Source organism: Myodes glareolus, chromosome 15, assembly GCF_982192425.1.
Source record: "Myodes glareolus chromosome 15, mMyoGla1.1, whole genome shotgun sequence".
NCBI lineage: Eukaryota > Metazoa > Chordata > Mammalia > Rodentia > Cricetidae > Myodes > Myodes glareolus.
Genome location: NC_142040.1, coordinates 78,277,833 through 78,304,131, shown reverse-complemented (window position 1 = coordinate 78,304,131; position 26,299 = coordinate 78,277,833). Strand labels below are relative to the sequence as shown.

The 26,299-nt window shown below is 42.4% G+C and overlaps 1 protein-coding gene across 3 annotated transcripts in view; it reads left to right on the top strand.

The window, feature by feature from the left end:
- Ahrr (aryl hydrocarbon receptor repressor) overlaps positions 1 to 24,358 on the top strand; it is an 85,650-nt gene extending 61,292 nt beyond the window's left edge. For all 3 annotated transcript variants that reach the window (XM_048459198.3, XM_085676560.2, XM_085676562.2), the window contains 7 exons: positions 3,032 to 3,121; positions 6,667 to 6,796; positions 8,422 to 8,555; positions 15,641 to 15,837; positions 22,041 to 22,102; positions 22,324 to 22,465; positions 23,169 to 24,358. In XM_048459198.3, coding sequence (XP_048315155.3) covers positions 3,032 to 3,121; positions 6,667 to 6,796; positions 8,422 to 8,555; positions 15,641 to 15,837; positions 22,041 to 22,102; positions 22,324 to 22,465; positions 23,169 to 24,168 — 1,755 coding nt within the window. In that variant the 3' untranslated portion in view covers positions 24,169 to 24,358. The remainder of the gene's footprint in view (positions 1 to 3,031; positions 3,122 to 6,666; positions 6,797 to 8,421; positions 8,556 to 15,640; positions 15,838 to 22,040; positions 22,103 to 22,323; positions 22,466 to 23,168) is intronic.
- Positions 24,359 to 26,299: the final 1,941 nt, after the last annotated feature.

The window sequence follows — 26,299 nt, the reverse complement described above, 5'->3', positions numbered from 1 at the left end:
TATGACATTTGATGTTTCCTGAATAAAGTGATTATGGCATTGATAAGGAAGAAAGGGAAGTAAGTCCATCTAACTGGGGAATACAGGTATTTTGCCTAATTTTTTTCGTTAAAAAAAATTGAGAAACTTTTAAAACACAACTCAGCCATCCTAGACAGGGAAAAGTATGGGAAGACAGCCAACTAGGTCCATAAGGCATAGACAGTCCTGGAAGCCAATGCTGATAGATACAACTTAAATGAACATTTTTAATGCACCCTCCCCTGTGACAAGTAGCGAAACATACCAAAAAAACTAATGTAGATCAAGCCACCTATTTGATGAACAAGTAATGTATAGTAACAGAAGAAAATGACAAACCATCTAGAGTACACATAAGGAGGAAACACTAGGAAATTGTCCAACTCTGATAAATTAACAAAAAGTAGCAATAACAAATCCTCTAATTTTTCATTTTTATTTATTTAATATAAATAAATATATTTATATATTTTATAAATTTAATTATCTCAAAGCACTGTTTGTTAAACCTAGCTTTGACCTATGGCTTGGGATGGCTTCTTCTTTAGGCGTTTGTTGTCTGTTGTGAGCTTGGGTATGTGTCAGGATTTCCTGTCTGGTTCATTGATCTGTTCAAATCCCAGAACCAGTCTGAAAGAGACTGTGTGGTATGTTTCATACTGAGTGATGCAATCTCTTGTTTTGGTTATGTTTTTATGGTGTTAGGGTGCTTATTACATGGAAGTTGCTAGTACTGTGACATGTTTGAGAGTTCACCTGGAGGAGGGGAATCCTTAGGAGCCTGAACTTTTTTATGAGTCATGGATGGATACTTTCCCACTTCAGATACTGTGGTGGTTTGAGTGAGGATGGCCCACATAGGTTCATATATTTGAATGCTAGTTTCCTAGCTGGTTGTACTGCTTGGGGAAAGATTAGGATATGTTAGATGAGGTATGCCACTGGGAGCCGACCTTGAGGTTTCAAAAGCCTAGGCCATTCCTAGCTGGTTCTCTCTCTCTCTCTCTCTCTCTCTCTCTCTCTCTCTCTCTCTCTCTCTCTCTCTCTCTCTCTCCCTGTCTTCCTCCCTCCCTCCCTCCCTCCTTCTACCCATCCATACAACTAGTGAAACTTGTGGGTTGACTACCAAGCTCCACTGTCACAGTGCGAAGAAGTCTGTAGACAGAGTAAGTTTCATGGTGTCATTGAAACTTTTGTATGAAACCAAGAAGCAGATCATACTTGAGCCATAGTCTCTCTGCCCTGATACAGGTTATAGCAGTCACCCTCGCTTTGTTTCTTGATCTTACTAAAGACACCTGGAATTTTTTTCCCTTTAAGTAAGTTGCTGCCTAAAGAGTAATACACTAATTACTACCACCATAACTGCCTCCACCATGTTATGAAATTATTTTTTTAAAAAAATTAGGAATGAGTAGTTTATCGAAGGCTTCGTTATTTCTATAAAGGATACTCAGGTATTTGTCCTTAGATATATAATATAGTATATTAATGGATTTACCAATAATGAGTCAAACATGACTGAAGCAAATATACTTGGGTTCACGGTTTGATCATTGATCAAACTGGTCATTGTTTCTTAATGTGAAATTCACTATGTTATTTAGTGCATTTATATCAGTCCTCAAAAATAATATTGATTTGTAACTTTATTTTTTATGGTACTTTCATATCAAAGTTATGTTGTGGAAGTCATACTTATTTAAAATAATTAAAAAATTTTCTTTACATTCTATTTCTAGTCAAATTCTTTTCCCCTTTTTCTTTTATTTTTTTTAATTTTTTTATTGATTTTTATTGAGCTCTACATTTTTCTGTTCTCCCCTACCTGCCTCTCCCCTCCCCTCTTCAACCCTCTCCCAAAGTCCCCATGCTCCCAATTTACTCAGGAGATCTTGTCTTCTTCTACTTCCCATGTAGATTATATCTATGCAAGTCTCTCTCAGTGTCCTCATTGTTGTCTAAGTTCTCTAGGATTGTGGTTTGTGGCTGATTTAACCCCCAAATGTGCCCAAGTTGAATAATTTTTAAGGTAAACTGTTAGCCTCTGCACTTTTCTGTGAATACCCAAACCTCAAAACAGGCGCACGCTTTTCTGACTCAAGTCCACGAGAATGGACGACTGCCCTAAGGGTTTAAACACACAGACACAAAGAGACCTGCTCATTCACCAAAGAGCAAATGGCAACTTTATTAAACTTAAGTCGGGTATATATAGAAGTGGGCAACAGGGGCAAAAGGGCATGGCCCCCTCCCATCAGGAGGAGTGGAAGAAGATGACAGGTGCCTGGCGCCTCAGGCCAGAAGCTGCTGGGGGGAGGCAGGTGTGGCAGGCGTATAGGGCCTGCGGCTGGAACCTTGTTCACAGGTGGAATTACCATAACAAAAGAGAGCCAAGTTCTTTCTAAGCTATACCCTCAGGCCAGTGCAGAGCAGAGAGGCCAGGGAGCCAGAGGTCAAACAGCCCTACAAATCGCCACAAAGAAAAGGGAAAAAGACCTGGGTACCTACAGTAAACCAGACTTTTAAGGAATACATTGCTCTTGTCATAAATAAATAGGTCAAGATGATGGGGAAGGATCTGGATTGAATTTTTTTTTTGCTAGACACCAAAATTATGAGAAACTGTGTACACAAATTCTTAGAAAAGCTGAAAATTTTTCAGAATAGTATACAGAAAGCCAAACAATGAAGAGAAAGGTCTCCCTTTTGCTTCCTCTCGGGATGATGCCTCATTATGTCAGTCTGATGATGTTTTATTTCATTAAACATGTATACTGTATCCCCAGGAGAGAGATCTAAGTCTTTAAACTCACAAACATGGCCAACTTCCTTGGTCTCCTGTTAATGGGGAACTGTTACAAAAAAAGTGATAGAAAGTTGATGTCAGTGCTTCTAGAGGTCATATGAAACAAGAGAAATGTTGGGTAATTATTCAGAACTAACCATCTCTTGTTCTTTTCATTTTGGGTGAGCCAACTTGGTTTTATTTATTGTTTTTCTTTCTTAGTCTCTCAATGGCTTTGCTCTAGTGGTGAGTGCAGAAGGGATGATCTTTTATGCTTCAGCAACAATTGTGGACTATCTGGGCTTCCATCAGGTAAGTGAAGCAAAAATAACCTTTTGATATATTAAATGTTGGATTCCATTACCTTTGTAAATGTGTATTGTCCTCAAAGCTTAAGGTTGTTTAAGATCAAGCTTTTGATATCACATGACTCAGCTTTGTCTTGGACAGAATGTCAGCTTCTGTGGAGTATTGTGGTGCTTGGAGACCCAGGGACTTGGGCTGAGCCCCTACTCTCAGCCCTCATATTCAGAGCACCATCTTGTCTGATAACCCTCTGACCCTATACACCTTCAACAGCTCTCAAATTGTGTTACTAATATTTTTATGCACTGAAGAAATTTTCTTTCTCTCTGTATCAGATGTTTGCCTCTGCTTCTGCCTTCAATAATGCCTTTTTAAACTCCTTGAATTTTTCTGTGGCCTCTCTAATATTTTTGTATCCACTCTGTAGCCTACACACACACACACACACACGAGAGAGAGAGAGAGAGATTTAGATATATATAATATATAAGTATTATATATGGTATAAGAAATAACCATATCATTTTAATTCTTGGAGACTATTAAAATTAATTTTAAATCAACATCATACATCACATAGTAAAACTTTTTCTCTTCTATCTATCCTTCTGTCTCTCTATATATCTATCTAAGTATATATATTTATACATATTTATATTATATATTATATATAATATTATATATAAAACGTTCATATATATTTATATTATGTATATTATGTATATAATATTATATATTGTATATATTATGTATATAATATTATATGTATATAATGTTATGTATTATATACATAATATATATAAATATATATACTTAGATAGATAGATATAGAGAGATAGAAGGATAGATAGAAGATAAAAAGATTTACTATGTGATGTATGATGTTGATTTAAAATTAATTTTAATAGTCTCCAAGAATTAAAATGATATGGCTATTTCTTATACCCACCTCATAGTTTAACTTACTGTCACCTGAGCTGGATTTGCTGTCTCTTCCACTGTCTTGTCTGCCCTTTGCTTTGGTTAACTGCAGACCCACAGCTCATGTTAACCTAGATATACTCATTCACTAACTAAGACATGTAGAAATGATAGATAAGAGTCTTGGGAGGCCCGGGGACACTGGAAACCACACTCTCCAGTAGATCTACAAAGCTCAGGGTCATCCAAAAACTGGGTAAAAAGAATGTGTGTGCTACAGCACCTACTTGCACTCTCAGTTTGAGAATCATGGGAGCCCACTGTGCCCAGGTCAGCAGTTTCTCTAGTTAAAACCACATAGGGAAATAGAACTGCCTGAAACATGGTAAAAAAAAAAAAGTTACGTTTTAAATTCCTGGTTAATGGGAATCTGCTGCTGCTGATGTCATAAGCCAATCAAACTGAATTAATAAATCCAGGTTTATTCTGAGCAAAACATTCCTGGGTGGCCCCAGGGGAAGTTGAGGAGACCACGAGGGGAATCCCACAAGGGATTTTAATGTTGAGAGTGGGCTTTCTCAGGGGCAGAGTACGTACTGTGGCAACTCCAGGGGAGGGGGTTTGGGGTGGAGCGTCCACAACAACAATAACAACAACAACAACAACAACTACTACTACTACTACTACTACTACTAAGGATGAATGCAGTCAATGACTTAAAGAACTTAAATTATGACTGGTCTGAATACATGGTGAGATAAACCATACACAAAAGACTCATTACCATCATGAAGATGTCAGCCTTCTCCACATCAGACTTATAATTAGTGGATTACAGTGGAAGTGGAGACCTTTTGGGCAAACACTGGCTCTCTAATTCTAGACTCTTCATTGACAGGCATGTGTCATTATAATAACATTCTTAGGAGAGGAAGGAGTTGCCAGATGGGATATTGCAAGTCAGGCAGACCCACAAATGGCACTGCTCAGACACAATTGGCCTGGACCTATGAAAACAACCATTCCTACAGTCATCCAAGTCAGAGAAAACCATATTATCTCCTAACTTATACCAGGGGGGAATGACAGACATTTCTAGAAATAGCATGGCAAAGATATGAGGGAAGAGTGGCTATGTTATAAAATGCCAACACATGAAGATGATTCTGCCACACAAAGACCAGTCTTACAGTTGTTATACTGGGCAGAAACATAGATTCCAAAGAATCCGGTATTCTTTTCATATGGGATTCAACTTGTGTGCGTAGTATAAATATAATTTAGGGGTGTCCCAACATCATGCTTCCTGAAATGGGGATTTTCTCTACTCAGGTCAACTTCTGCTATGCTTCAGTCAGTTCATTAGGGTGACTGAGATTGTGATGGCCAAACCTGTAGTCCCTGCCCTGTCAGGGCTGGAGGCAAGATCATGAGTTAGAGGACAGCCTGGGATAGCTAACCTGTTTTCGAGAGCCTCTCTTTTAAAAAAAGGAAGCAAATAAGCTAAAAGGACGTTGGTGTGTTCCTTTCTGCCTCAAAGAGATTTCTGTGCCTCAGTCCCACAATTGCCTCCAGAGCCCTGACCCCAGACATCACTAATCAGACAGCGGTTGTATCTGACTACTCTGCCTTATCTCTGGGCTGCATACGAACATTCCTTTGTAAAAATGTTCCCTCTAGATTGATGGTGCCTGCCACTGAGTCCATGCATATTTATGACTACACACTTCTGCCACCTCCCAGAGGTATCTTATTTATCTGGGGTATCACAGAGCTTATCCACAAAGTTACAAGCAATGATAAGGATGTGTGGAAAACATGAAGAATTTCATGAACTCTAGGTGAGATTGCTAGTTACATTTTAGAAATGTAACAAGTTCCCAAGGTCTTGATTACTAGGGAACTTTTGCCCATCTGAGAAGAGTATTCTAGTTATCATAATCATCTATTTGGAAAGGATGAAACCTAAAAATAGGTCTAATATGAGAATCCAGTCCAATAGAGATGCTGCAGGACCTGATGGCATTGGTAGGCTGGGTTCCCAGTAGAAAGAATAAGCCAGATTCTTCATTATGAGAATGGTGAGGGTCATAGGAGACCTCTCCAAGATCATGGGTTATCTGTACATGACATAATCAAAATGAGGCCAAAGTTTCTGCTCTGTCCAACAGACAGCTACCAGAGGACTCCAGTACCTGAAAAATTTGGCTTTTTCTTTAAGGAGGTTAGAGGAAAGAGTACCAGAGAGAGGGCTAAGATGTGGTGGGTCCTAGGCACATCATGGACCTGAGTAGGTTGAAGTATATGACACAATTGGCATGAAGTATAAGAGTTGATTTAGGAAAGAGGACTATGCTGACTAAGTGCCTGTGGTTTTGAGGACATGATGATACCACCATGCAGGCCAGATCCTGGGGCGGGTCACAGAGTGAAGATGCCCTGGGATTACATGAGCATGGAGACATATTCTTCCAGGGAGGGCTGTTAGAACCTCAAAAAGGTCTGTCTTTTTCTCAAAGTTTTTTATTTACATATGTGACTTGTCTTTGAATTATTGGTGTGGGGATCATGTGAATCACCAGAACCTGTAAATTTAGGATGAGGCTAAAGCAATTGCTTCTGTATTTCAGACAGACGTGATGCACCAAAACATTTATGATTACATCCATGTGGATGACCGACAAGACTTCTGTAGACAGCTACATTGGGCCATGGACCCTCCACAGGTGATGTTTGGACAGTCCCCACATGCTGACACAGGTAGGCCACTTTCAATGACAATCACGCTTTCCTCTATATCTACATGGAATTTCCTTCAGAATTCTTTCTCTTGAGCTTTCCTCTCCAGACTCCTTCAGCAATCAGTTGGTCTATCCTAGGCTCTATGTGGCTACTGAGGGCCTTTGCATCATTGCGCTTGGTCCAGTCTCCTCTGCTCTTCACTATGACAGATACTTGAGATACTCAGCTCATAGAGAGAAAAAGGTTATGTATTCTGTTTCATAGTTTGGAAGGGTTCAGTCCATTAACTGCGGATCCTTTGTTTTTAGGCATTTGGGAAGGAGTAGCACATTATACTATGAGTGTCTGGCAAAATCCTTATCTGGCATCCAACTCAGAGAGGAAAAAGAAGGGAATTGGATCCATATTAATTACTTTAGCTGTTGTTGTAACAAAATACTTGACAAAAGCAGCTTAAGGAAGGGTTTATTTCTGTGCACTGTTGGAAGATATAGCCCACCATATCAGAAAAGCGTTGGCAGCAGGAGCATGAGGTGGCTGGTCACACTGCACCCACAGTTAGGAAACAGAGCTGGATGCTAGTATTCCCCAGGTCATGGGATGATGTCACCACATTTCAGGTGGGTCTTACCACCATAATTAATCCAATCTAGAAACTCCCTCATAGACGTTCCCAGAGGTTTGTTTCCTGAGCTGTTCGAGAGCATATCAAGTTGAGAATCAAGATTAATAATCACAGCTCTATCCCTTGTTATGTTAACACCAAAACATATCACTTTAAATTGTAACAGGGTTCCATAATACCTCTCAAGGACATGTCCCTAAAGCCCTGACACCTCTTACTGACTCTTATAAGTTCTATCACCATAGGCTGGAATACATGGACCTTTGGAAAATATCCAAGATCCAAACTCCAGGCTCTACCATATTTGGTATTTCCCCCTAAGAGCCTAAGGGGCTCACTTGTTTCACAAGCTCTCTCAAGCCCCTTATCTGCTTTGGACCTATTCACATTTAACTAAAAACCATAAGCTTCCACAGTAATAGTTATCCTTTGTGCACTAGAACCCTATAAATCACTCCCCAACAAATACATTGAACCCAATTGATAAATATGAGCTGTAAATAGAATATTTTCATAAGTAGTGGGTAACAATGGGTTTGGAGGAGATAGATGCATGTAGGTCCTGGACTTCATCCAGGAGTTCATTCAGATGATGGTTTCCTACAGAAACTTTAAATAATTCAAAGAAAAAATTCCACCCAACCTCAAAATCCAACAGAATAATTCACCTTAGACCTAAGGTGCTTTTGCGTCATACAATTTATACAGTTCAAACAACACTAAGTAGCTGACCTTAGTCACACATGAATCAGTGGTAAAAACCAACATCATTAAGGGTAGGGCCAATGAAAGCAAAATCAGTCAAAGCACTATCTCTTGGAGACATACAGGATGGCAAAAGCTTGGGGAACCATGGAGACATGTTCATTTTAAACAGAGTAACATGTTTCTTACAAGCTTCATCGCAGTCAGTTACATGTTCTCCCATGTGCTTATTCACTATCTTCAAAGCTCCAGTCTTCTGTTTCCTGTCCTAATCATCATATTTGATTTCGCATTATTTGAATTATCTTATCAGACAATACCATCCTTGGGAAGTTGCTCAGGGCCCAGGAACAGGGCAAGGGCTTGCCCTCAGAGTACTCAGCCTTCTTGACACGCTGCTTCATCTGCCGTGTTCGCTGTTTATTGGACAGCACCTCTGGCTTTCTGGTGAGTGTGTGAATGCCTCAGACATGTGGGGTATGTTCTACTCTGGTGAAGAAAGGTGGGGGACAGAGTGAGTACTATGTAGAGGCTTCAAGCAAGAAGCCAACAGAGCTGGGCCTTGACAGCACACACTGATAGGTAGATGGGGAGGAAATAAGATAAAGTCCTAAGGAATTATAAGAAAAGCAGAGGAAATACTTAAAAATCATCGATAATTTTCAATTCAAGTTTAGGTGTACATTTATTTAAAGCTAATTTTAAAAGTCTTTTCTAGGGCTGGAGATACAGTAAATAAGTAAGGTACTTCTTGCACACACACAACATCCAGGATTTGATTCCCAATACCACATAAACTCTATACGGTGGCTCACACTTAAAATTCCAGCAGTTGGGAGAGACCACTGTGGGTCCAGGCGTGATTATGGGACCTCCGAGGGAGTAGACCCAAGCCAGAGACCTCTGTGGGCCCAGGCCAGGAACATCTATGAAAACAGGCCTGAACCAGTGACCTTCACCAAGCAGCCTAAGGGAGTGAACACCACAGGACCAGGTACAAGGGAGCCACTGCTGACTGAGCAGGCCCAAACCAGAGACCTCTGCTGGACTGGGCATGAATCAGTGACCTCTGAGGTAGCAGGCCTGAGCCAGCAAACTTCACTGAAGCAGGCCCAAGGCAGCAATCACAGCAGAAACAGACCCAAGCAAGCAATCTCTGTGGGAGCAGGCCCAGATGACCCTGGGTATTTCAGAGCTACCCATAGGAATGATGGGTAACCTCCAGGAACACGGAGTGACCAATGGGGGTGACTGGAACCATGGTGCTGAGATTCCATCTTAAACATGATGGCCAAGATCAAAAACACCGATGACAGCTCATGCTGGAAAGGATGTGGGGTAAAGGGAACACTCCTCCATTGCTAGTGGGAGTACAAATGGTACAGTCCTTTTGGATATCAGTATGGCAATTTCCCAGAAAATTAGAAAATAACCTACCTCAAGATCTAGCAATACCACCTTCGAGTATATACCCAAAGAATGCTCAGTCCACAAAGACATGTACTCAACTATGTTCATAGCAGCATTGTTTGTCATAGCCAGAACCTAGAAACAACCTAAATGCCTCTCGACTGTGATACATTTACACAATGGAGTACTACACAGCAGAAAAAATAATGACATCTTGAGATTTGCAGGCAAGTAGATGATCTAGAAAACATCATTTTGAGAGAGGTAACTCAGACCCAGAAAGACAAACATCATATGTACTCGCTCATAAGTAGTTTTTAGACATAAAGCAAAGAAAACCAGTCTAAAATTCACAATCCCAGAGAACCTAGACAACAATGAGGACCCAAAGAGAGATGTACATGGATCTAATCTACATGGGAAGTAGAAAAAGACAAGATCTCCTGAGTAAATTGGGAGCATGGGGACCTTGGGAGAGGATAGAGAGGGAGGGGAGAGTAAGGTAAGGGAGCAGAGAAAAATGTATAGCTCAATAAAATCAATATGCAAAATATAAAATAAAAAATCCAGCAGTAGGAAGATGGGAGTAGGGGGATCAGAAGTTCAATTATCCCCAGCTATATAGCAAGTACAAGGCCAGCCTGGAGTACATGAGACCCTGTTAAGAAAGAAAAAAAGAAAGGAAAGAAAGAAAGAAAGGAAGGAAGAAAGGAAAGAAAGAAAGATTAAAAGTAGGGTTGATAAGATTACTCAGTGGGTAAATGTGTTTGACTTACCTGACCACCTAAGTTTGATCACTAGGACCCATATAGTGGAAGGGAGGAGCCAACTCTTGGAAATTGTCTTCTGATCTGCACATATGCACCATGGCATAGCTGAGTCCACAGTTTTGGTTGCAGCCCTTTCCCCTGACACACACACACAACATTTAGGCTTCTGTCATTTTAAATGTAATATTTTTTTATTTTTATTAGTATATTTCTATATTTTATTATTTTACGTGAGAGTGTTTTGCCTGCATATATGTATGTACCTTGTGCATGCTTCATGTCCATGGTAATCATAAGAGGGTACCAAATCCTTTGGAATTGGAGATACAGATGGTTTTGAACCCATATCGGTGCTGGGAATTGAACCCAGGTCCTCTGCAACAGCAATATGTGCTCTTAACACTGAGCCATCTCTCCAGCTCTGGGTTTCCACATTTGACCATTTCTTCTTCCACCTCCATATGAAAAGAAGAGGAGGTTATCCTCCTTGAACTTAGCAGAGCAAGGACTTTGGATCCTGCCCACCTTGCCAGGCCACACTGCATTTGCCCTTTCAGAACTGTGTCCCCTGGTTCATTCCTGTATCCTCCCTCTCCAATGGGTCACAACTGTCTGACAGCCCCTGGACACCCTACATTGTCTTGGCAGGTATTCAACTCTGAGTCCTTGGACTGACCTCAGCTCCTAGTGGTAAGCTTCCTGGTGTACTCAGCTTCCTAGATTGATTTGTGGATCTAGGACCATAAGATTCAGTGATCACTGCATATTGTTTTTCTGGTCCTCCCAGAACAAGCTGGGCATATATGCCCCATATATCTATCCTGAACAAAGGTTCCTGAGAGATTCTTATCTACACAGCCTAGATTAAGGGTCATGGGGAGGTCCCATCTTCTTCAACTGGTCTGGGTTTCCGAGAGAAGGAGCTATCTCCCTCACCTGGACTATGGAGCCCCAGAAGTCAGAAGTCAGTAGCTGAGGGCTGCAGATAGAGCACCCACCAAAGTCTGGACTGATAATTCCTAACAGGCTTACTACACACCTGGGAAAGACCCCTAAGGAAATCTGTATGAGGTCTGCCTAGAGTTTCAGTATACCCTTTTGTTCTATCACAATCTGTGACCAGCTTCACCCAGCTCTGTATCCATGGCTCTGTGAGCTACCCCCATGTTTCAAGAAACTGCTTGTTCATCCCTGCTGCCTGGGTAGCTTAGCTCTGAAATAACCACACAGAAACTGTATTAATTAAATCACTGCTTGGCCCATTAGCTCTAGTTTCTTATTGGTTAATTCTTACATCTTAATTTAACCCATTTCTATTAATCTGTGTTATCGTCACGTGGCAGTGGCTTACTGGGTAAAATTCCCAGCATCTATCTCTGGCAGATCCATGACGTCTCTCTGACTCTTTCCTTCTCCCAGCGATTAGTTCTGTCTTCCCCGTCTACCTAAATTTGGCCCTATCAACAGGCCAAGGCAGTTTCTTTATTCATTTACCAATGAAAGCAACACATGGACAGAAGGACCTCCTACACCATTTTCCCTCTTCTGTTTAAACAAAAAGGAAGGCTTTAACATAGCAAAATTACATATAACAAAACAGTTATCAAACAAGAATTACAGTTATGTTCTGGTGCCAGGTGATGATATAAGTCACAAAACAATCCCACACCAGTTCAGAATTATAAATAATAAAAGAGTCATTTAAGGGAAAACTTACAGATCACTGTCCTATATAACAGTCCTCTGCACGAACAGGAACAGAGTCTAGCAGCCAGAACCAGGAGCTGGAAGCAAGAGAGTGGGCTCACAGTTACCACTGCTTTTATAGTAATAAGAGACCAGGCTCAAGTGGGCTGGTATCTTAAAGGCTATTGGTTGAGGGAGCAGAATGTGCTCCCACAGCACCCTCATGCTGACATTCCAGACATGGGACAGAAGATCTCAGCTAATGATACTAATGTAGGAATTGCCTTCCCTTCACCCACCAGGTACTCAGTTCCTTCCAGAAAATTCACAGGAAAGGGGGTCCATTCGCACTGATAGGACAGGGGCTTTTATTTTCATTAGCCTTTCTTTGTTCATTGGTCGGTTTTGTATTTTTCATAAACAATTGTTTTTAAAAATAAAGAAATTAATTATGTATAATGCCAACTCTGTACCTTCAGAAGAGTAGAGAGAGAAAATCAGAATGTCCCTTCACATAAGCTTCCAACATAATTGCCATTAAGGGCCATGACAACTTCTAGGCCCATAATCCATACCTGAGACTGTCCTTACCCGGTCCCTTTGGCCTAACCTTTCCAAACTGACTTCCCACTCTCCTTACTCTAAGTGAGGACACAGTGAAACTACCATCAAGACCACTGCTTGGGCGGAAAGAAAAATTCAAAGTATCAAGTCAGAGAGTCAAAGAAGTCTCTGACTCAGACTCTCAAGCCTCAGGGGTCAGAGAAAACAGCCAAAGGTGGAAAAAGCATTTCTGGTTTTACAGTGGGAAGGAGCCTGAAAATTTAGAGCAGTAGGGAGGAGGTTTGTAGGACAGAGGAGCCTGGACGCTTTGATATGAGTTGTAGGTATATATCAATAGTGACCTGTCTATGTTAATAGTGACCTGTCTTAGGGTTACCTTTGCTATAATGAAACACCATGACCAAGACCAAGATGGGAAGGAAAGGGTTTATTTGGCTTACACTTTCACGGTGTAGTCTGTCACTGAAGGAAGTCAGGACAGAAACTCAAACAAGGCCAATACTTGGAGACAGGAGCTGATGCAGAGGCCAGAGATTTTTACTGTAGAACCTAGGGTCACCAGCCCACAGGTGGTTCCATCCACAATGGGCTAAGCCCCTCTACATCAACTATCAGTTAAGAAAATGGCCCCCAGGTTTACATACAACCTTATGGAGTCATTTTCTCAATTGAGGCTCCCTCCTTTCTGATGACCCCAGCCTGTGTCAAGTTAGCATACAACTATGAAGGACAGGACTGAAAAACCCTGGAAATTGGAGTGGGGATTTTTTTGCTGTTGTTTTTTCAAGACAGGGATTCTCTGTAGCTTTGGAACCTGTCCTGGAACTAGCTCTTGTAGACCAGGCTGGCCTCGAACTCACAGAGATCCGCCTGTCTCTGCCTCCTGAGTGCTGGGATTAAAGGCATACGCCACCACCACCCAGCTTGAAGTGGGGATTTTGATATGTGATATAAGTATGGACTAGTAGGGAACTAGACGATCCATTGCTGTGGGGGCAGATAAGGACATAATGATTCTCCCTGATAGACAGAAATGTTGAGCGTAAGCTTCTGTTTATTGCTAGCAATGCTTCTGTTTACCTGGTCAGAGTCTAGCTTGAGCTGAACTCAGACTGTCATTTTGGGGGTTGGGACCTAACATTCACCTTAGATTGATTTTGCCCAGTGATGGTAGCAGAACATGGTGACAATTCATAGTTTATGGCAATACTTAACTCTTTGGCCACTTATCAGTGATACGGTAGCTGACTCCTGATCCCAGACTATAGTCTATTGATAATTTCTGCCTTTATCATTGGCTACAACAATGATAAATTGATCCTTAATAAGTATAGTTTTGGATCATGAGACCCAAGAGAACAGGAAAGAAAATACTGGAGAGACAACAGTAAACCAGCCTTCCTGGACTTCAGGTGTAGACCTAGCTTTCCATGACTCACCACAACATGCTGACCTGGCCCTAGGGCTCCATACAAAAGATTGCTGCCGTGATTCTGTCTATATCTGTTATCACTGTAAATGGAATCACTCTCTATGGACAAGCAATAGGTAATAAAAACTCTTGTTTAATAATGTTTCGTTCTAAAATCTAAGTGTGTCAAGGGACTTATAAATTCTATTCATAAGAGAGGATTTTACTGTATAATAGAACAGAGACAGACGGAATAAAACTGAAACAAGCACCAAATAGAGGAATTAGCTTAATTTCACAGTTGCAATAATAGCTACAAAAATAGATGTCTTCAGCAGCTTAAGTTACTGGCATAAGATCTACAGAGAATTGAGCCAGTCAAAATTGCAACGTGAATGGAAGAGGGGCTCATGAGGCTGCCACTCTGTGGTGAGGAACTATTGGCAAGTTGATGACTGCTAGGATAAAGAACGTCATTTTTCTTTGTGAGTGTAATCACTGCTAAGTGGCTCATGTTCCAGTGGATGACCCTACACTCATGTGTATATCATGTGCACATGGGAAGAACTAATTGGACTTAGCGGTTCTTTAAAGAATAAAAAGGATATGAAGGGAAGGAGACATATTGGGGAATGGGGGAGTTAACAGGGAGATTTAGGGTGGATATCATCAACATATGTTTTATATATGTATTAAATTTTCAAATAATAAATTAAAAAGATAGCTAAAAAAGAAATAATGTGGTTTATTCCTCAATTCAAATTTATCATCCCATACCAATTCACAAAGAACCACTATACTGGGTTAATTTAGGCACTTCACAGGCCCTTTTCACTCCATCCCAAAGTCTAGGCAGGGGTGGGGAGAGTCTGCCCAAGATCAATTGTTAGAATATTGGTATCTGATTGACCTTATATAAATAATTCTAAATCAGCCATAGTGGGAATATTTATATCAAAGAAACTGACAAACACTGCAAATCTAGAATTTTTTTTCCTTAGAGCTGGGCATTGAATGTTTTCCAGTACACCACTGCCTAAAATTTCTCACACCATGCATGTGATTAACACTAAGTGGATCCTTGCGATTATTTATTTATTCCACAACCCATGGATGTATTTAGGCATGGATGAGTGGATAGGGCATGGGTACATACTGCTAGGTCATCTGAAGGCAAGATAATCTTGAAGGAACTTGGGAATTAATTCAGTGATATAACAGCCTTCCCTATATAAAAAATATTTATTTTCTTTTATCACAAATGTCTAAGCTCTTTGCCGGCATCTAAACTCATACTGTATATTCTAGATTAATAAAAGCAAGCTATGCTCATCTTCTCATTAAAAGCAAGGAATATTAATTTGGAAATGGAAAGTTAAAGCTGGATCAGCTCTCAGGGAACTTTCCAGGGAGCTCCTGAAAAAGGTGACTGATGGCTGGGACAACTCAGGTAGATGTGTACTCATGTGTGCATGCATATACACACACCAGGGGGTGTCAACATGTGCGAGGGTGAGATAATGCTATCCATAAATGGTCTTGAGACTGCCAACCAAGGAACTACTTATAGCCCTTGGGCAGAGCTAGTGCCCAGGAGGCAGGTGTTTCCTAACGTCCTAGAATGATGGTATTGCTACAAAGTTACCTCCACGACTCTGTGAACAGCTGTATTTCTGTCTTTAAAACACCAGACTATGCAGTTCCAAGGAAAACTAAAATTCCTGTTTGGACAGAAGAAGAAGGCACCATCAGGAACAGCCCTGCCCCCTCGGCTCTCACTGTTTTGCATTGTGGTGCCAGTCCTGCCTTCTGTGACTGAGATGAAAATGAAAAGTGCATTCTTGAGGGCGAAGCACAGGGCAGACATTGTAGTTACAGTGGACTCAAGGTGAGCACGAATTGTCACACCATGACATTAAATTATGATAGCAAAATGTTGTTTGTTATTTCTATTTAGTTTTCTGTAACAAGTAATAAATATGCAGTCCGATATTTTAAAACCCTTACACAATGTATCTGACTACTATTAGGGACAAGTATCTTTTTCAAAATTGGTGCAAACTATAGCTCCACGCAGTTTCACTGCAACTATTCTAAATCCGCCCTTAATTTCTAGGCTCAGAGTAAGCCCCCAGAGAGAGGTCAAAGTGGTCCTGTCACCTTCTTGGGCCCTGCCTCCTCAGTTTGTTAGTGTTGGGCATAACATAGATAGATATTCAGTGGGCTCATCTAAGATTAGTGTCGGAACTGTACCAGCTTCCTAGGCCCTCATCTGGACAGTTCTGTGGCATTTTCCCAAATTTCAAGAGAACAAAACACTCCTAGTTTCCTGGGCCATATCTATGGTTGATTCATGGATCCGTTTCCAGGAGAGATTTAAAATGCAATGCTTATGAAGTTATTTTCTACCTGGTATAGTGATATGGGAGCATGTGGTCAGAGGGAACTGACAGGGATGCCTCCGTTCTGAATCTGATTTCTGTTGTACCACATTATTCTTGGAGAGACATGAACAAATGTCTACTCACCCGAGATAGTGAACTGAAGACAGACCAAAGTATGGATAGCACGAAGTCCAACTTGGTGAAGTAATGAGTTTTGTTAGGGTTACATATAGGAATGTGGGTGAGAGGTTACTTATAAGAGCAGAAATGACTCAAAGACATCATTAAAGTCCCATCCAGTGTGAGTGACAAATCATAAAATATGGAAATCTGGAGCATACTGTACAGCCTTCAAGCAGTTCAGTAGGTTGGAGAATGGTCTTTCCTAGGGACTCTTGATCTGAGCCTTTTCTAGGCAGCTCAGCTCCTTTGAGGGTCTTCTAGGCAGTTTGACTTGTGAGAGTCCCAGGAGTTTTTGCTGCTTATACACTCCTGGGAGTGATTCTGTTCAGTTTCAGGGACTTCCTGGAGCTATTTTGGGTTATTTACTTCGTGTCTTAATGATCTTCCCTGCAGGATGGAGTGTTTTACCTTCCTTAGGACATCTTATTGTTTTGGTTCACTTCCCTGTAAACTTTCTGACATTAAATACTTCTTTTACATCATATGTCTTCAGGAGTTTCTCTCTGAGAGGGAAGGTTTTAATATAGGAGGAAGCTACTACACAACAATCTCCCCCATACATTGAGAGCAACACTTTCTCTTGTTCCACTATAATAGCAGTAGTCAAAAGCCCTAATTCCCAGGCAATTGTAAGTTCTTTGGTGGCTAAAGCAGAACCAAGCTGCCCCCTCCCACCTCCAGAACATACTAAGGTCCTGGACCATGGCCGCATTAGCCAAGACAGCAGGCTTAGAATAAACAGTGAAAGTTGAGATGGGCTCTCCATCTATTTAAAACTGAAACAGGAGTTTCAGCTGTGATCCTGACCCTAATTCTAACCTGAGCCTATGCTTTTCTCATAGAGGCAGTTGTGAGCTCTTCTCTGGCCTTGGTTGCTGGAATAATGTTGGGGAGGGGTCCTCTAGGACCACCAATTTCTCATCAGTCTTGTCCCCCCCCCCGCACAGTATAGCCTCGTGAGGGCAGCTAGATGCCTTATCAGGCCATTTCAGGAGGCAGTGCCCATTTTACTGGCCTCCCCATCCTGACCTGAGGATGTCAGACCCCAAGCATCCTGGAACAGTGCCATTATTGACCCCTCACAATCCATGGGTTACTCTGTGATCTCCCTTAGGTCATTGGCTGAAAGAAAGGGATCCTGTTTGCTCTGCTGCATCAGACCCCTTCTTTTATCCTTTGAGGCCTCTCTGCAGCAGCCAAGACTGAGTGACCACTCTGTGGCTTAGTCCTAGCCCATGGCCTTCGTCCCCTGTAATTGTCCTTGGAGAAGTCCCCTTGTTTGGCCTAAGTATCTGTCGCATTTCCATTTTGAAGGATGGTAAGCACCAGGCATCACCTAATTCATCACCTGAATGCAGGTCTGTTACCTGGCCCTCAAACAAGGCTGCACAAACCCACAGAGACACAGAGCTCACTCCCACATACATTACGCACATTTAGAAAATGCAGCTAGCAAATGTTTCTGGCAATTGTGAAAATCTTGCTCCTGTTGTTTCTCCCTTTCTTCCTCAGCTGAGCACCTTGGTATGTTCATCTTGCTCTTTGTCTTAGTTAGGTGTCTATCACTATGAAGAGACACCATGACCATGGCAACTCTTATAAAGAAAACACTTAATTGGTGTGACTCGCTTACAGTTTCAGAGTTTCAGTCCCTTATCATCATGGCAGGGAACATAGCAGTTTGCAGACAGATGTGGTGCTGGACCTGAGAGTCCTGTGTCTTGCAGGAAATCAACTGACACACTGGGTGGTATCTTGAGCATAGGAAAACTCAAAGTTCACCCCACAGTGACAGACTTCCTCCAATAAGGCCATAGCCACTTTAACAAAGTCACTTCTTCTAATAGTGCCCCCCACTGTAAGATTATGGGTGCCAGTTACTCCAAACTACCACACTCCTGCATCCTGCTTTTTATGTTTTCCAACCAAGACAACTTTCCTATGGATATATACAGTGGCAAAGGATATTCACAATAGATTCAGAAATACAGGTAGAATTCAGACAGTCATATATTTTAGCTGAGACATCTTCCTTTAGGAATACCGTCACCAGTGACCAGCTCCTCCTGTTATTTTCAGTGGCGATCTCTGCTGCTTGCTTTCATAGCTCTATGCAGCACTCTGCTCTCTAGTTTGTCTTTGTTTCATACCTGCATTTCTTCTTTCATCAGCATTAAAGCTTGTTCTTCAGATTTGAACCTGGACTGGATCTGAGTTCCCAGCCCCTGGAGGGGGGAGCTCAAGGACTCCACCACATTATATACCACCATTTGCACCTTCTCTGTCAGCTCCTTTGACCTCTCCTTGTGCCTCATCATTGCGGCAATTTCACAGTCACTAGGCTCTCGCTGCTCAGTCCCTAGTTGTCTACCACATATCAGATGGTGGGGGGCTCTTGCCTAGACATCCCCTGACGTCCACCTACCAAGTGACTATACTTTCATAAGAGCCAGTGTGGAGAGCCTGCCTTGTCTACCAGTCAATGTCAGCAACCACATAAGGCCAGCACCTGAGTCTGCATCTCTCCTATTGGGTTTGATTTCACCCTGCTACAGCATCTGTGACTCACCTCCACCTTCTGTAATATAAGGGGGCACAACAATGGTCACACAAAATTTTCCTTTCTGTGCTTTGATTTCCTAGATTTGTTGTTCTTACTTCTGTCCAGTGCCTACCTGGCACTGAAGCCAGAGTTGTTACCTCATGGTATTCTGGGTGCAGGGCATATGGAATTAGCCTCCAGGGATGAAAATAGCCTAGGAAGTTCCCAACATGAGCCAGCAAACCGAGAACAGTAGACTTCTAGAACATTCTAAAAATAAGTTTGTGTACTTTTTCATTTTTTTATTAAAGAAACAGCATATAAAATATAAGGGAAGAAAAGCAAGTCCAATGAGGAAAATACTTAAATTTCATGATCTAGCCAGAGCCCAATGACCTGCAGAACCTTGTAGTTTGCAGGGGCAGGCCCCACCTGTACAGAGGCAGGGGGAAAGGTCAGTGTATATCAACGCTGCTTTTGTTCAATGTCTGAGTTACCTGTTTTCAAAGAGTAATTTGGTTTGTTTTCATCAGAGATCCCCACAAATCTTCTCTTTTCTGAATGCTTTTATAGCCCCCAAACAAAGCTCTGGGAACACTAATACTGTGCTCAGAGCTGGGCCTGGAGAGAGACCTGGAACCCAAGCAAGAAAATGCAATTTCTGGTACCATTTCACTCTATCTTCTGTCCGTGGTGGACACAAGAGTGGGGACACAGGTCACCCCCTTTCCAGCAGACACCTAGATGGAGTTGTAGGATTTCTGAACACACAACCCTATAAGTAGGTGCCATCCTATGCAAACTGTTGAGACTCTTATGGAGAACCTGGCGTTCATGACTCTGCACCCCTCTGCTTTGACCTGAATTCAGCACTGCTGTCAGCAAGCACACCACAGTTCATTCTCTGCAGAGGCAGAGATGGTCGTGCCAGGCCCGGAGAGCTGGCTCTGGGAGCAGCTGTCTATTGCAGGAGCAGCTGCCATCTCTCACAGCTTTCTTCATAAGTGTTTGTGTTGACCATTCCTCTTTATTTCTTCAGCCTGCTGTGTTCTTTTACCTACCTGCTAAAATTTATTTCAGATCCCCAAATCAACCCTTGCCACAGTTTTATCAGTGTGTCCATGGATACAAAGTGGGAAAAAGATGATTCCTGGAGAGTACACATTCACAGCGTTTCCCCTGTAGGTCAGGCTTCCCTTTCTCTCTGTCTCTGCTCCTTACAGACCCCAGGTACAAAGAGCATAGAGCACTATAGAGTGAGTTCAGTAGATAGAGTTTGAGATCCTGCATGGTACCCAGCAGAGGGACATCATCAGAAAAAAAAAGCCTAAATTTCTCCTTCAAAAAGCAAAGTGGCTCTATCAGGACATCTCAAAATTATTCTAAATAGAATTTAAGGGTGAAATCCATGATTCCAGTAGCAAGACAGACTTGGCCATTCATCCAGATCTGTCCATTAGATAGACCAGTAGTGATGAAAATAGAGAAGGGAGACATCGATTATTGTACTTTGGAAACAGGAACATATGAAGGGCCCCATCTTTGGAACATTTACATAAGCTTTTGGCTAAAATAGGGGCATAACTGGGGTAAGGGTAAGGAATGCTTAATTAAGAAGTTACAGTCAAGAAATGGTAATCTGGTTAAACATTGTTTCAATTCTGGTTCTGCAAAGTGATCCAAAGAAGTCTTTATTGCTTGAGGAGATAAACTGGGTCTCAGGAGATGGTTATTATTTCTTCCAGCTGTAGCCCCACCATCACAGATAGCCTGTCTTAAGAGAACCCCTGTAGCTGGAATCTAATGTGTCTGCAGGTTTGGAGAAATGACTAAACACTTTTAGACACCTAAATATGAATATGAAACATAATGCTGTAAAAAGCTGACAATAAGACGCCTTCGTTATTCTTATTTTTGTGACTTAATCCTTGAAGACAAATGAGTTAGTGTGCTGAATAGTTTTATGTCAAGCAAAAGCTAGAGTCATCTGAAAAGGAGCAAACCTCAGCTGAGAAAATTCCTCCATGAAATCCAACTGTAGGGCATTTTCTTAACTAGTGATTGATAGAGGAGGGCCCAGCCCATTAGCTGTCCCTGGACTGGTGGTTGATCATTGGGTTCTATAGGAAAATAAGGTGAGCAAGTCATATGAGCAAGCCAGAAAGCAGCACTCCTCCATGGCCTCTGCATCAGCTCCTGCCTCCAGGTTCCTGCCCTGCTTGAGTCCCTGCCCTCACTGCTTTCAAAGATGAACTGTTATATGGAACTGTGAGTGAAAAAAACCCTTTCCTCCCCAAGGTACTTTCAATCCTGACACTTCATCACAGCAGTAATAACCAGAACTAAGACAGCTAGGATAGGTAGCCCTAGTTTCTAGATAGGTGTCCATGAACGATTAGTGTACCTGTGTACATAGATAAGCAGGTGACCTAAAGTAAAGGACACAGATGCAAAATAAAGGTAGAGATGCCAGACTTTTATCCTGATTTTAGATAATTTGTGAACCCAAGTGAAGAGTTTGGTTTTTTTTTTAAAAAAAAAAAACAGCTTCCAAGTTCATGTTATAACTCTTACTCCACCCTCACACAAAGTAGTGGCTTTGTGATCACCAATTCATTGTTCTGATGGTTGTATAGAATATAACTTCCTTGAGTCACAGGAATAAACTGTATTTTCATTCTGGACTTCTGGAGGGGAGGAAGTTACAATCTCTAAAAGCCACCTATGTGCCATTTGCCTCCTAAAGTAATTAATGTTTGTATTTGTATTGGCCCCCAAATGCAACATGCTTCAGAATCCTCAGGTAGCTGTAACCAAGAAAAATCTCTGCAATATAAAGATTAAAAGGTGTATATTATTTCTATCTTCTCTTGAGCAAGGAATAATACCTGTCTTGCTAATTTCTTTCATTGTCATATTATTATGACACAACATATTGTCATAATGTTAATATACATTAATGTTGTCATCTGATCTTTACAGGGCAAAAGCTGTTACAAGTCTGTGTGAATCAGAATCACATCCCAAACCCAGTTACTTAGCAGGTACTTCTAAAACTTCATTTTCTTATCTTTTCTCTATGGCAAGATGCTTTTGTCCCTGAGAGAGTTCCCCATGCCTACAGAACTCTGGAGATGCCAGGGCTAGCAGGGAGTATCACAGAGATAATTGTCTGGGGCTGTCACTCTGGTTCTGGTAACTGTTGAGAAAAAAACTGTCTCATTAGCCCTCATTGTGAAATCTTTCCCTCTCTAAATTCTAACAGGAAGGAGCAATGGAGAAAATGGCTTTTCACTGTTCAGGGGACAAACAGATAGGAGCCACTGGGCCCGGGCCCTAGCCAGGCCTTCATGTCTGTGCCTCAGGGGTGGTCCTGACCTCCTCCTTGACCCCAAGGGGGCTTCAGGGTAAGTGGTACCGGGCTGCACAGTCCTAGCCCCTAATTAAGCCACTGTGGCTATCAGAGTGAAAGGGATGGTATAGGCACGGAGAAGAAATAATTGCTATAGCCCTGACGTCTGTGTTTGTGGACATCCTCTCAGCCTGGGCAGCAAGCAATCAGGGGGAGTATGTTGGGCTCAGAAGTCCTTTCAGGTCACAGCCCTTGTCTCACCTGCCACCTGCCACATGCCCACACTCTTGCCCAATCCTGACCAGGACTCTGTATTAAACTGACTACTAGGTAGTACCTTCCTTATCTCTCTTCACACAGGTGCTAGTCCTGAAGCCACAAAGTGTCCTGTGGTCAACCACAGGATTGTTCTTTCAATTTGATAGTCCCTATAGTGTTATATTAGTCACGATCATACAACTGATGGAGGATACTCACCCATGCCCAGTGATGCCTCCCTGGACTAAGGAGAGCAGCATGCTGCCTGGGACCTAGGGACCAAGGAAGGCAAGATAGAGCAAGAAAGGGTCTTCATTGTTCCCTAGGACTGACAACAGGTGGTTGAAAAGGCCAATGTGATCTTGGAAGACTTGAAGCTTCCCTTGGGAGGTAACTGGTATCGTACTAAGTTGTCATCCTCTCATAGAAAGGCTGAGGCCCCTAAGGAGGTAAGAGTATCACTTCTGTTGCTATGTTCAATGGTTATCTTTTCTCTGAAGGGACAGGGAAGAAGAGGACCAGAAACACATACTAAGGAGATCCACTGGTGCCCGGGGGCAGAGGGAGATGCACAAGTACAATTATGGCTTGGAAACACCGATACATTTGAGGCACCTGAACTGGAGCACAGAACAGAGAAGTCAGGAGGTCACTACCAAGCTGACACGGCAGCCCAGTAAGAATGAGCCATCCACCTGTTCAATGCCCCATGGTTCCTGTATGCCCTACCCTGGAAGCCAGGGCATGTTCAGTACCGGCAATATGTCTTCTTTCAAAGATTCACCAGACTATCCCACTGGTGCCTACTGCAGTCAAATGAACAGACCCTTGCAAGATATCCACCAGGTACATCCTTCCACCTGTCATATCCCTCAGGGCAGCCTAGGATCCAGGATCCCTCTGCATGGAATGCGCTTCTCAGCCAGGGGTTTTTCTACTGAGGAAGCAAAATTGCACAGCCTGCCAGTCACCATGGACACCCCATGTAATCCAGTATTATCACTGGAAGTACCAATCAAGATGGAAAATGAATCTGGGTCCCAGAACATAGTTGATGTCAGCACAACTAGTCGGGTATGGTTGGGAGCTAGCGACATGGCCAGGAGACATCTGGTCAGTTTCCCTGCCAGGATGCACCTGAAAACAGAGCCTGACTATAGGCAGCAGGTCTGCACCCCACACCTTGGTCATGGTATGCTGGGAATGAACCCCCAAAGCAGAGATACTGTGGGGTCCTGCAGGGAGCAGGCTCCTCTCCATCCTGCACATTGCACCTGCCTGGATCCAGAGTCTCTTCACCACCTCTTCACGCAGGGTCACAGTGAGAGCCAGCACCCCTCTTTGGGCCAAGACTGCAGAGCTCCTATTGTTAAGCGTGAGCCCCTGGACTCACCATCATGGGCTGGTCCTGGCCAAGTGACTGTGCCCAGGATGTTCCCTAAGGGTGCCTCTATAACTGTGATCCCACCCAAAGGCTCTGATGGGATTTTCCTACCCTAAAGCTGCGGTTCTGCTGGAATTTTCAGTCCTTGGATGACGGGATGTGATCAGAGATTCTTTTAGTGACACTCTTGACAGAACTCAATGAGTGAGGTTGAGACTCCCTGTGTGAAGCTGAGTAGTCGAGTATCCTGAATCATATAGAACATCAGAGGATTCTCATAAATAAACCTAAGTCTGTTCAAGTGGACAGTATTGCTCTTTGAAATTAATGTGCTTATGAAAGTAGTCAATAGTATTTTATGGTGGGCAACCCTCAAATGATGTGTCAAAGTGATGTGTCCCTGGTACCCAGTCTTGCTACATCTCCTGCTTGCAAGAGAAGTTCTGAGGCTTCTGAGGAGATCCGAAGCCACACTTTGCATAGTGGTGGTCAGGGAAACATCCCATCCCATTTGGTATTTTCTGTGAATTTCTAAATATGATTTATGTACCCGTATCCCTGTGCACATCACATGGTGGAGGTTATAGTGTCCAGGCCAGAAATCAGGGAAGCACAACATACAAAAAAATGGGTGAAGCCACACTGATGAGGATGAATTGTCCCTGGCTATTTTCTATAGAGCTTTCTGGTAAGGGCAACAGTTCCTAGCTCAGAGAGACTTGGCGACAGGAAGGCAGCCAGTATTTGTTCTGAATTGCAAAGGCAATGTATTCTTATTGTAGGATATGTGGATATTAAATATGAAACAGAAAGAAAGGGTTACCACGAACCATTGGCAAAGTGACTTATGGCTGTAGAGCAGTTGAGAGTGTTCTAGGGAAGGGCTCAGACCAAAAATCCTGCTCCATTAGCACAGAGGCCACTGAAAAGGAAAATGTCTGCTGTGCTCTGCCTACCTCTATGATACAGATAGTCTTTATCGGGGATGAGCATCCACCTCTGATGTCACTTCCCCTGATGTCTTAGGAATGCTTGCTAAGGAGCTTGCTGGAGCTCATGGCTAATTCTACTAGGTACTCTCTTCAATACAGAAATATTCAATACAGGAATATTTCTTTCCTTTACCTATGGCCCCAGGAAATCACTGCTCAGCTACTGGCTTGGTGAAGCTGTCTGAAGAATGCCTATCACCTTTTTCAGAATCTGGTTGGCTGGGCAGAGCCAGGTTTTCTGCTCAGCTTTTGAGATGTCTGGCTCTCAAGAGGACTCACCGTGGGACAGGGATACACCTGAAGATCTAGAACTGAGAATACCCACTATGAGAGCCTGGGAACTTGTTTTCTCTCTGTCCCCCAATCCACAGAGGCTTTTCAAAGGGCAAGGCAGGAGCTGTGCTGTCACAGATGTGAGGCTTGCTCATAACATCCCATCAGCTTCTCCATTACCTAAAGCCTGAAGTGAGGATGGTGTCCCAGCTCTGCACCTTGTGCCCAACCACCTATCTCCCTCCTTTCTCCAAACTGTCTTAGTCCCACTTTACACATTTCTGACAAGCATAGCTTACCTGTGGGTCCTAATGAATAACAACAGGTAGAATTTGAGTCTTCCTCAACACTTCCTGTTCTAACCACATGCCCAACACCCAAGGACAGAATATGCTTAAACCCCTCAAGTGTCTGACATTCTAGTATTTCTCTCTGAAACTGATTAGTTATGTTCCTATCCTCAGCCAGACTCAGCATCCTATATGCTTACTATACAAGAAACAGAGAACAGAGTAAACTGCTGTGCTCCAATGTATACAACATATCCAAGGCATACTGGAGCCAGTGGAAGAAACCTTGGAAAAGAGGCCGAGAAGAGGGAATTCAGAAACATATTTAGGAATGGTGGTGTGTATTACAGCACTCAAGAGATTGAAGCCTATATGAGACTCTTCTCAAAATAAAATAAAATGCATTATTATATATTTATCAGTCTTAGCTGGATCCCCATCCCCTAGCTATGTAATCAAAGAAGATCCCCCAGATCCTGTATGCTCTCTGTTCAGATACTCTGAACCTTTCAGAAACCTCATCTGCATCACTGCTGGGATGAGTTTACCAAGCATGAAGTGTGGGCAGCTCAATTTGGACCTGCAGGTCAGGCTTTGTGTACACTGAGTTCTTGACTTGGATATCAGTTCTGCAGATTTTGTGTATGTGAGACACCACATCACATGGCAAGCTTGGATACCTGGTGCCAACA